The sequence below is a fragment of the Anser anser genome (genome assembly GCF_964211835.1).
Source record: "Anser anser genome assembly, chromosome: 1".
Lineage (NCBI taxonomy): Eukaryota > Metazoa > Chordata > Aves > Anseriformes > Anatidae > Anser > Anser anser.
This window is the reverse complement of record NC_139720.1, coordinates 155,837,907-155,850,151: the sequence shown is the minus strand read 5'-3', so window position 1 is coordinate 155,850,151 and position 12,245 is coordinate 155,837,907. Positions and strand designations below refer to the sequence as shown.

The following is a 12,245-nucleotide window of genomic DNA, read 5'->3' as shown; positions in this document are numbered from 1 at the left end:
GATAGTTGAGCTCTGCTCTGCGCTTGTATGACCCCACCTTGGGTATCATTTGGGTGCCGCAATATAAGACATAAATCTATCCAAAGGAGGGCTACAAAGATGGTGAAGTGTCTAAAGGGGAAGCTGTATATGGAGCAGTAAAAGTCACTTGGTTTGTTCAGCCTGGAGAAGAGAAGACTGAGGGGAGAACTTATTGTGACATAAAGCTTCCTGATGAGGGGAGCGGAGGGACAGGCGCTGAGCTGTGCTCTCTGGGGACAGTGACATGACCTGAGGGAATGGCATGGAGCTGGGACAGGGGAGGGTCAGGTTGACGGAGGCATCGAGAAAAGGTTCTTCATTGAGAGGGTGGCCAGGCACTAGAACAGGCACCCCAGTGAAGAGGTCACAGCAACAAGCCTGCCAGAGTCCGAGAAGCACAATGCTCTCAAGGCACATAGTTTGATTTCTGCAGGGTCCTGTGCAGATCCAGAAGTGGGACTCAATGATCCTTGTGGGTTCCTTCCAACTCAGGATATTCTATGATTCTAAGTAAAAACTGTAGCTAATGGATGGGATTTCAAACGGTTCATTTTTTTTCTCATAAATAATTTAGAATAAACAAATAAATAAGTCTTTTTGATTACACTGCATTATTACTAGAGGGAAATTCGGGGCAGTATGCAAACAAAGCAACACTCGGCTGGGCTTAGTTAAAAGTTTGACTTACTACGTATGATATGGACATCTGCATGGACATGCATATGAACATGCATTTAAAACCAACTACAAACACTAAAAATTGATTAATCTTTAATGACTATGATCTTGACAATGATCGTGCGCTGCTATTACAGAATCAGGGTTTATCTCTGTGTACATCTGTGTGTCGCTTCTGTTATACTGAGCTTCCCTCTCTCTTCCAGCCCCAATGATACACATATAGATCTGCCTTCTTTTTGTTTATACTGAAATGCTTTTGAAATTTCAATGAAAAACTTAATTTCTTTCACACCTAGGCACAAAACTATACTGACATTCCTCAGAGGTCTGAAATATTACTTATACCATGATATCATTTATTTTCCTTTGTTAAACGATTAGAAAGGAACAGAGAAATTAGGTTTATAAGTTATACTTATAGACAACTTTACATGTTTCTAAAATCATGATCCTTTACCAAGATAGGAACTATTTCCACCAGATACATCCTGTCACATAGTGCCCATACAGGATATCTAAAAGATCTATTAAAGTTCTGAAGACTACCCTAGATAAAGCATAAAGTCAAAGTGACAAGTACACAAAACTAAAAGTCAGACAACAAGACCAAAGTTATAAAAATCAATTTCACATTTGACATGGCTTTTATAGTAGAATGTTTTCAACTTACAAAACCATGGCCAATACAAAGTGTAATATCCTGATGTTTATTAAATTTCCAACATTAAAAACACTATTATCACATTACTCAAAGTTAGTTGAATGAGAATTCTATGATAATTCCTTCAAACTACACGAAGAAGAACAAAGCTCATTTTTACATAAGCATGCATTAATTAAAATCTTTCAGCTCACTGTCCTTAAAAATCAGTAAACTTTGAGCAGCTCTGGAAGTATAAAGTTGTTTTTGCACAGTGTGCCCAGAAGCAGACATTTCCCAGAGAATCATTTATTAATTTTTAAATCAGTCTCTCTACAGAGTACTTTACCATGCTGTATATATAGTTGCACAGTGTAAAAGCTCTTTCTTTTGTGTATCAAAAAACATGTAAAAATTTACTGCAGCTGTATCTGCTGATATATCATCAGAACACTGCTTACATGAAAAAAAATTTGCACAACTATAGTTTTCTGAAATGTTTAATTCAAAGAATTGCATTTTTTTAATATTTAAAAAATACGAGAATGTATTTAAAAACACAAGGCTGTTTTTGTTGTTTTGTACTTTTAGTTTTCCACTAGACTGCATGGTAAGTCTTGTGCAATTAGGTTAACTGTTGCTTTACATTACAGATAATGAGCTAAAAGGTTTTAAGTATCTGTAGGGGGCAGTTAGATATGCTTTAGGAAATAAATGAGTTTAGTGAACGTACAGTTAAGTCAAAAAACTGCTTTACTGCACACAATTCTTTTCAGTCCCAGTGTTGCATTTTACTGGGTTAGTCAACCAGTTTCATTGCTTTTGAAGCTGAAGATTGCAAAATGGTGCTTCAGAATACTTTACGTACTTGCAATTTAAGAGCAGCATATTTAAAAAGATAGGACATAAGCAGATTTCAATACAGCAGTCTTATAGAAGCTGACTTCAACCTGATTAAATCTTACCATTGTCTACAGAAATTCCAAGAACACTTGATATCTTTCTCACACTGAAAACAGAAAAATCACTTCATTATTGGACGCTTTTTCACTTCCAGACAAACTAAATCATGGGCTTCACATTCTCCGTAGAAATTTTAAGAAGCTCATTTCTCCTTAGGAGATGTCAAAACATGGAGATATGGTCAAAGTGCAAATTTTTACTTTTACATTAAACATCTATAAGATCAATTGGGAAAAAAATGAAGCCTAATGAAACAAATAGAAAAAAAATAAAGCTTAACCAAGTAAATTCTGTAACTATGTGCAGCACAGAGTAGATGTGCCTGTAATTGAAAAAAAAATAAAATACAATTTTGAAATATACTGTGGTTAACCATGCTCCATGTTATGGCATCAGCCAGCATTGATTGTTTTATCATAAAGGAGGGAACAGACCATCGACTGATTCCAGTTATTCATTTGACCTAGAACAATAAAAGTTATTGAAATGCACTGGTGTGGCTCTGGGACCTGCCTCTGGTGTTGTGGTACTGGTTGAGGATGATGAATGTTACCATGTCATGAGACTTACTGTGGTTAAAAGTGAGAGAGTTATCCAGGCTGCTCAGCTGCTGCAATCTGGCATGCATCATTCCTGTTCTGTTACGGGAAACAGGCAATGTCTGAGATTTTCGATCATGAACTATGGATCCCAACCCCTCCTGGTTCCTGCAAGATGGGTGAAATGGGATAGAAGCAAAAGTTAGACATGTCAACCTGCAGCAAGATAGGAAGTGTTAGTTAAGCAGCTACAGCACAAGAAGTTTTATAGGAGGAATCACAATGCAACCTATTTAATGTTTTACTTATAAAACAAAAATAGGTAGCTTAAAAAAAGTATCATAGCAAACTCTTTCCTAAAATCCTCGAAGCACGACAGCAAAAGCACACAAGCAGTCACTCTGGAAATGTTAAATTTACTTCAGAGCTCTTGTGAACAAAAATTTGAGAATATGAAGATTCTGAAAATATTCAGAACCCAAAACCAAATCCTCTATTTCGATTGTAAAAAATTTAGAAAAGGGTTAGAAGGACACACAGTGGTAAAATTAGAAGGCATACATGCAACAGGAAAGCAAGAATTAGCTGAGGTATTATCATGGACATCTTACCCAAGCAGGAAGGGAGAAGAGCCATATACTTTGTTAAACTTGCAGCAATCAAGTGAAGAAAACAGAAAAGTAATCTGTGTTAGCAATCAGTACAGGCTAACTTCCTATTGTGTACCACCACCAGAGCTGATGAAAAATGAAAACCAGTGCTTGAATAATTAATTCCCTGTTCCCTTTCATTCCGTGTCGTTTGGGTATTTTAAGAGTACGTGCATTCATTGTGATATACTTTAGTGTAACAACAATGTGAAAGACTAGAAAGCTACAGTAACTGTGGAAATTCAATACCTCTGCAGAACACAAGACGATTCTACAGCTTAGTTCTTTTTTAGCATAACATGCAGTACACAGACTAAGCAATCAGTAAACAAAAAGGAAGCGCGGTAATCTTCTCTAAAAACTAGTCAAAAGAATTAGTTTAAAGCATTTTTCAGAAGAAAACTAAAAATTACAGATTCCTGTAAATCCAGAGTTTGAAGTACATTAAAGCACAAAGGTTACAATCAAAACATTAAGAAAGCCACTGATTTTTATATATACATATATATATATATATATTTTTTTTAAAGGTGTGTGAACACAGAGGAGATCCTTTTCTGAAAAAAAATCCAGGAAGGTAGTCATGGTTGTTGTTTGTAGAAGCAGATTCACATACTATCATATCTAAATTAAAACCTAAAAAGCTAACATCTTAGAATACCTTACCATCCAATGTCAGCAATAACTTTCTCACCAAGTTCAGAAGGGCCAGTATTTCAATGCCATAAGTTTAATTATAATATTATAATTTTTATACTATATTATTTTAGTATTATTAAAATTATAATAATATACATGTCACCATGTCAACCACGGTGTGAAGTCTAAATGGATTGCTATATTTTATTCTATTAAAAAAGTATTTTGCATTAAAAACCACGTTAATGCAAAGATATTCAAATAATTTAGGACATTTCAGAGATTTTCTCCTAAACAGACATCAGTGGGAGCACACAGGTATCTAGCAGTACTTCAGACATTGAACTGAAAAACAGGAGAACTGGAATGTCCACCACTCACCTTTCAGTAAAATCACTACATTAAATTTCTAAAACATTTAAACTGACATGGTTTTATGGCCAAGTGAATAAACAAAACATTAAAATAAACAATAAAACTTCTCCAAAGACATTATTTCAATGAAAAAAAACTGCTGTAAAAAGATAGTATGAAGGGCAAGTAAACTTTAAAGTAGTTTATTATAAACACAACACACATTGTTCTAAAACAGATACCAGACTTTCAGATAGGACACACAGAATTATTAATATTAACCAGTTACTTACTTCAAAATTATATATCATTTTACAATAACTTTTCTACTCCCACACACTAGTGTACACATTATTATTCCTGATGTACACACTAGTGTACACACTATTATTCTTAGTGGACAAGCCAGCTAAATTAAAATTCCACACAGTACCTGGCTATGTATCGTTTTCCCATGTACTGGAACTGATGTAAGCATACTCTGCAGAGAACACAAAAAGTCAGAGAAACAACACTTAAAACAATCCATTATAAATTTATGTACATTTATTATGTATGTTATAAATTTATGTACATTTATTATGTATGTTATAAATTTATGTACATTGGAATTATTTAACTATTATTTTCACTTAACTTTAAACTCTTAAATCATAAAACTTAACTTCTCCCACCCTTGAAATTCCTTTCCAAACCTCAAGCCAAGAAAAATTTTCAAAGCAGACACAGCTGCTTTGAAATCAATCATGGATGGTTGTTGTTTTCGTCAAATAGGGATTAACATCAAAGACACATAAGGCTGCCTCAAGAGCACACCTATCTCAACTTATCTGCATCAAAACACCTAGTGGGAGTCTAACAGTGCCAAGCTAGAAGAGCAAACTGTGAAAAAACAGAGCACATAAGAAAAACATAAACACTGAGTCCAGTGCTTCACAGAATCACAGAATGGCTGAGATTGGAAGGCACCTCTGGAGGCCATCTGATTAAAATCCCTTGCTCAAACCGGGCCACCCAGAGCAGGTTGCCCAGGACCACGTCCAGGCAGCTTTTGAAGACCTCCAAAGAAGGAGACTCCACAGCCACTCTGGGCAATTTGTACCAGCGCCCACAGGTTCACCCACAGGGTAAGGAAGTGCTTCCTGATGTTTACACAGAACATCTTGTGCTCCAGTTTGGGTCCATCTTGTATGGGTTCATCTTATATAGACTTTTAATATGTATAAGGAAGTAATGTTTAGTGTCAATTATTACAAACAAGATTCCATTACATGAAATGAAGTTCACAGTTATAAGTAATTTACAAATGAACTGCAATGTAACATGTAAAGAACAGAAAAAAAAAAAAGAAAGAAACAAACAGCGATAACCAGGTATTACATATATATAGATACATGCACATTTTGAAAAATGTGAATAAGGGTTCAAAATAAGGTGAAAAAATCAAAATGTATGCTCTCCAGCCTAAGTTTCCTTGGTAACAGGTTATTTCATTGTTGTTTTACTTTGTTTTATTTATTTATTCCCCATTTTTTAAGGTCTCCAGATTCCAGGACATCAGCAACAGGGTTCTGACAAAACTATTTTGTAAAGGGAATCTTCTTTTACAATAATAAGAAGATAAAGACATATCCTAAAAGACATTTTTTGACATTAAAAAAAAATCTACACTTAAACGTGTATTTTTAAGAATCAAAATATTACTGGTTCAGAGCCAGTGAGAAGATTGAGAGTATAACCTAATTTGCCAAGCTTATCTTTCTCTACAACTATCTGAAAAGAGGTTGCAGCAAGGAAGGTGTAGGGCTCTTCTCAGGTGCCAAGTGATAGGATGTGAGGAAACTGCCTCAAGTTGTGCCGGGGAGGATTATATTAGGTATCAGGAAGAATTTCTTCATGTAGAGTGTGGTCAGCATTGGAACAGGGTGCCCAGGGAGGTGCTGGAGTCCCCACCCCTGGAGGCACTTAAGAGATGTGTGGCACTTCGGGACATGATTTAGCATTGGACTTGTAGTGTTAGGTGGATGATTGGACCTGATGATCCTAAAGGCCTTTTCCAACCTAAATGATTCCAAAATGGGAATTTTATTTTGTATTCCTTAAACTGCTATTGTGATGGAAATCTCTGATAATCAGTAATTTGAGATTACTGATTTGATTACAAACCAATCCTATCCAGCCCTTAAATAAGAGACCACTAATGGCAAAATACTGCTCACCAATTTGGCACAGTTTCCACCTCTTGCTTCAGTCTACTACATATGCTCATGCTCTGTTCTGTCTCTGGTACAATCAACATAATGCCAGATGTACTCAATGGATGAATTAAAATACTATTTGATATATATTTCTAAAATGAACTTTGAGTATCACATTCCATAACACAATTAATTACTGATACTACGATGACTGGGCCTGGACTATGGAAACTAAGGAAAACAGTTCAGTGAAACAAGGCATGCAGAAAGACTTCTGTGTTGTCCCACTTTAAGCAGACAGCACCTTCCTCGCTTTCTGTTTATGTATCAGTTAATTGAACAACTGAACATGAACAAATAATACTAAATATGGATAGGCCTGCAGTGTAGCAGTTGATAACAAATAATAAATTCATCATACATCTTTTTGTTCACAGTATGCTGGAAGACTCAAGAGGAAAGCTAGGAGGACCGTTCATATACACTTTGTTTCTGAAGTGAAATGATTCAGTCGGGTCAACAAGAGAATCTCTGATCATTTTATATGAGCACAACGATATTCTGAGTACTACTCCCTATTTAGGAACTTCCTGAGATCACTTCTGTATAGACTAATTCCAGAACTATTATGGAATCAGACAGACGTGCAATTATGCACACCCAGTCAAGAATTTATAAACCAAGACTGAAAAGGTATTACTTTTCAAATAAAGAAAGAATAACGCACATCCATTTATTTTCACACTCAAGACCTTAACAGCATTGTGAAATGTATGATTTTATGCTAAAATCAACAAAAATCTTACTCTGTAATAGTGAAAAAGTCCATTAGTTCAGATTTTGTAGCCTTGTTCCAATATGTAAACAATGCATCTAGGAAAATGAAAAAATATTAGAAACAAGACAGTCAGTAAGTACAAAAAAGCATTAATTATAAGAGTTAAAAAGCTCTAAGCTTTCAGATAATGAGGATTTAGAGAATCTAAAAATGGCTTGTGGGGTTACAAATGATGAATACTATTCGAAGTTTTCCTTGAAGCCAATTATAGAATTGCATGTCAATTCTCCGTGAATTTCTGCAATATGCTTTTAATTAATCCATAATATTCCCATACATTTTCATATTTTAAAGAGTGATAAATGTATAGTCAACAGTAATTGTGTAGTCAACGGTGACTACAGAGTTGCAAAAAAAAAATACGACTTAAGAAAATGTTGGGCTATTATTTCTCTAATCTGCTTCTCTATAGATTGGTCTCAACATTTTTTTTATTAAAAGTTATGATTTCTTCCTTTGTAATTTACAGTGTTTTTCAGCTTTGGTTGGGTTACTATGGCAGCCATAGATTAGTCAGCAAATCAAAGTTATATGCACAGATCTTTTAAAAATGGCTATGCATTTTTTACAAAGTTTGTAGTTGCATAGCCAAGACCTGGTCTCTTGTCAAAAATGTTGCTTGACAAAAAATGACACTTGACAAAAATGACACTTGCTCTTTTCCAGAAGAATCACAACCACAAAACAAATTAAAAAAAGAGCTTGAGCTTCCCAGAAATTATGATTATTTCAAAGTATAAATTAGTGAAAAAGGTTATTTTTTATTATTCTTTTTAGTTGAAAAACATAAAATATCTATGTAATTACATGAAAATCTAACAGTGTGACTGGATATTAAGTACTTATTAACCTTTCAATTCTCATTCTTGATTTAATGGTGTAATAAATTAGAGTTCAAATAGCAGTACATAAGCTTGATTTTTAGAAATTTACATAAAATAGGCACAGAAAATAATTACTGACTTTAGACATTTTCTTTTTTTTTTTTTTTAACCAAGTGGACACCAATCCCTCCCCCTTCCCCCCCCCCCCCCTTTTTTTTTTATATATATTGATCAAGGATAGGCATGATTGTAATGTTAAGGATTTGCCATTCGTGCAGTATTTCTATGGCTCCAGATCCTCCTCCTCCAGGGTAGCACAATTCTTTCAAAACTTTCAGTGGTTACCACCCCAAACATCCCTGGAGAATGCAAGCACTAATGTCTCCATTCCAGAAATGGAAACATACGCTGTGATCAGATCATTTGGTTCTCTGTCATACAGGAAGTTCTGCAGAAGGGAGAACTCATCTAGCCCTAAACTCTTTGACCAATCAAGTGTTCTTGACCTCCATTTGCAAAATCAGATTCTACTATCAAACAGAAACATATGCTTGCTTACTGAGTCTTGTAGCCTCACACTTTTCAGGAATAATGAATATTTAATGGCTACAAGTCTTTAGCTTCAAGGTTGATTGATCACACATTTGGTAAAACAAGGCAGAACATGATGTCTATGCCTAAAATATTCTGCAGATTTTTAAAGGGTATTTAAGTCACGTGCATAAATCTAAGGCATCATCTCAGAATTATGAAAAATAGGTTGCATTACCTACCCTCTGACATACTTCTTAAGATATGAAGGAAACACATGAGCAGACTCTTGATTTCTGCTTGGTCAAGTTTGTCATATCGAACAACAGAACTTCCTAAAGTGCTGCTCTGTTGGTTCTGAAGAGAAAACAGACATATTTTGGCTGAAAAGTTCTTAAACTGATAATGAACTAAAATGTTTTAAATTGCCTTATTAATTCCTGCAACAGAAAAAGGATCTCAGAATGAAGACAAAAATGTTTTATGTAGAGACAGGTTACTAAAACACACATTGCACACACGAAGCGTACAAAATTAAACCTCTTTACCTTTGTTTTGTTTTATTTCCTTCTTTGTACAATTTTTTTTTCCCCCAGAAGGACAAGTAAGAGGAAAAGTTACCTGACAGTGACTTTAAATCAAGTTAATTACATATAGATACCACAGTGTACAAATCAGGCATGCCCTTTTTGGTTAGTTAAAATACTTTAAAAATACATGCTACTGTATATACTATATATATATATATATATATGTCTCTTTGCTTTTGAAGAGAGTATGTTGAACTGTAGGCAGAGCCTCCACTATATTTCTTCTATTTAAAGATAGAAGAATCCCAAGGGATTCTTGTATGGGAATAATGTGTATTTTGTAAAAGCACCTACTGATAAGTAACATGCCCTTGCCTCAGAAAAAAGCTTTTCCTCCCACTTCAAAATCTAGTTAATCAGCAATACTCAATATTGAAGAAAATCTGTCCAAAAATAAAAAGAAAATAATGGCTTTCAAAATATGTACCACAGAAAGAGCTACCAAAAGGAAAAAATAAAACTCTGAGAATATAGAAACAGAGCTTTAGGCAATATCTTGTTTGTAAAAGAATCATTTCCACACAATCAAGCATTATAAAATCCTCAATCTGAAGCTTTTACAGATATGCTATATAAATATTTGCTTAAAGGTTATAGTATGCCCTTCTTAGTGCCTAACCCTCACTTTAAGTAAGTGAGGCCACTTATCCCAATGGAAGATGAACCAGGCGTTTAGCCAGTTTTCCAGAAAGTTAACAGTCTAGTATAACTGAGCTGTGCAACAGTTTCTACAAGGAAGTTTGATCATCTTGGCCTCATTATCTCTTTAAGGACATATATACCAATCTAGGAGAAAACCCTTTATATCAAAATTAGTAAAACAAAAATGAAAATAAAAACAGACTTAAGGGAGAAAAGCACTTGGTTTCACAAACTAAGCAAGAACTGTTTATACTCCACGGGCAGAACAACCTAGGAACACTCCTGAAAGCAGGAGACATGCTAATCCATGACATCTTACAGCACACGCATCAATTGACTACTAAGCCCTTTAGCACACTCCAAAAAAGGAAAGAATCACTATCATAAAACAATCTGTGCAATCTGTTATATACTAGTCATTGAATGGATATGCAGTGGCATGTGAAACTATATTTAATATTGTAATTTAGGAGGAAATGGACACCTGCATGAACCTGATTACTGAAGATTCTAAAGACCTCACAAACTGTTCATCTTTGAAGTATCTCTGGTAAATGAGAAAGTGCTACTATACAGCTCTACAGATATTGAAATAGAGCAGGCAATTAAAGGGTGGAAGAGCAGAAACTGAATTTGAATTTCTTAGATTTTTTGATACTGTTCAGAAATAAAACTCCCGCTGGAACAGTTGAAAATGTACATGGATAAAACTATGACTACAGCTACTCACAGTTTCTTTAAAATAATCTAACTAGCATATAAAATATGTACATATTAAAATAAAAATAGCTATACTTCAGCAAATTATGTTTCCACAAGCATTGGTCTACAGGCTGTTCTGAAACAAAATTAGAACAAAACCATGGCTCTTCAGTAATTATATCAAACAATGAGAAAAAAACTGAAGATACGTGCAGTGAACAACTAGCCTACTAGAAAGAGTTTGAAAAGCAATGAATTAGAAGCCAGCATTAAGTATTATTCAGGGAAAATATTAACAGCATGCAAAACATAAAACCTGCACTACCTAAATTGGCAGACCAGAGTAGAATTTTCAAAGGATGGAGACTCCTTTGAAAGCTCTTTTACTTAGTAAAAACACTACACATTAGTAATTAACAACATGAAAGCTAAGTAAAAGATGACAGAATTGCCATTTAGCAACAGCATATGTCCAAGATATTTATTTACTTGGTCACTGTCAAAGATTTTTTTAGTCCTATTTATATTAAGTACCATAAGACTCAAACTCTGCTGATATTTAAGCTGATTGGGTATTTCTGGTTTAATTAAATCGTGAACTATCACAGGTTTGCCATTTATTGGTATTTTATATGGTTGCTTTGTACATATTTGCCTTCAGATTCAACTGTTGCAAAGAAGTGGCAAAACTGTTGATCACACACTTCACTCAGAAGCTTAAATATACCAAGCACCAAAAAAAAAAAAAATACTTCTTGTAACTGAAGAGGGAAAGCAGCATGCATAATTTTCTCTGGTAAAACTGGAATTGTCAGAAGTGAAAAATCCATAGTAACACGGTTTTTCTTTGCAGGGTGAGAATTTTCTTCTTCTTCTCCATTAGGATGCATAGCATGAGCAGAGTGCCTTCTGAGAAGCTTCTCTCTCTGCCACACGAAGGCATGTCAGGGTCAAGGGGAAAAAGTTAACAAGTTGTGACGTGCACAACAAGATCTAAGAAAACGAAATGTGATCAGCATCAATACAAGGTCTAGAAAGACATGACTGAATAACTCACAGCTACTGCAGCCAAAACTCATACTTTGTAATAGGTTGAAAGTGCAATGATTTAGAAGAGTCAAACATAAGAGAAGTTACCTAGAGAATGCACAGCAATTGATTTTAAAAGATTCAATTTAAAATGCTATGTGTACTGTGGATAGAACAGATAGAGTGAAGATCTCCACAAAAATCAAAGTTCTCCAAACCAGAATTCAGTTCTCTCAAGCAAAATTTACTACACTTCACCTAGTGCATGTATCTAGCGAAAGGAAACCACAACCACCTGCTTATGTTTCTAAATTGAAAAATCTGTTTGCATTTTCTGCAAAACAGCTTAATAAACGCAATGCTAGAAGAGCTCATATGACACCTGTTCTGGGGAAAAAAAATGT

At 34.8% G+C, this 12,245-nt stretch overlaps 1 protein-coding gene across 15 annotated transcripts in view; it reads right to left on the bottom strand.

Annotated features, from left to right (window-relative positions):
- Positions 1–12,245, bottom strand: part of DOCK9 (dedicator of cytokinesis 9) — a 129,794-nt gene that overhangs the window by 25,705 nt on the left and 91,844 nt on the right. For 7 of the 15 annotated variants that reach the window (XM_083818642.1, XM_083818638.1, XM_083818636.1 and 4 more), the window contains 4 exons: positions 9,121–9,235; positions 7,492–7,558; positions 4,921–4,968; positions 2,876–3,012 (listed from right to left, as the gene is read on the bottom strand). In XM_083818642.1, the coding sequence (XP_083674768.1) occupies positions 2,876–3,012; positions 4,921–4,968; positions 7,492–7,558; positions 9,121–9,235 (367 nt within the window). Of the gene's footprint in view, positions 1–2,307; positions 2,352–2,875; positions 3,013–4,920; positions 4,969–7,491; positions 7,559–9,120; positions 9,236–11,564; positions 11,739–12,245 lie in introns of all 15 variants that reach the window. The other 8 variants (XM_083818630.1, XM_083818640.1, XM_083818643.1 and 5 more) reach the window with 5 other exon arrangements.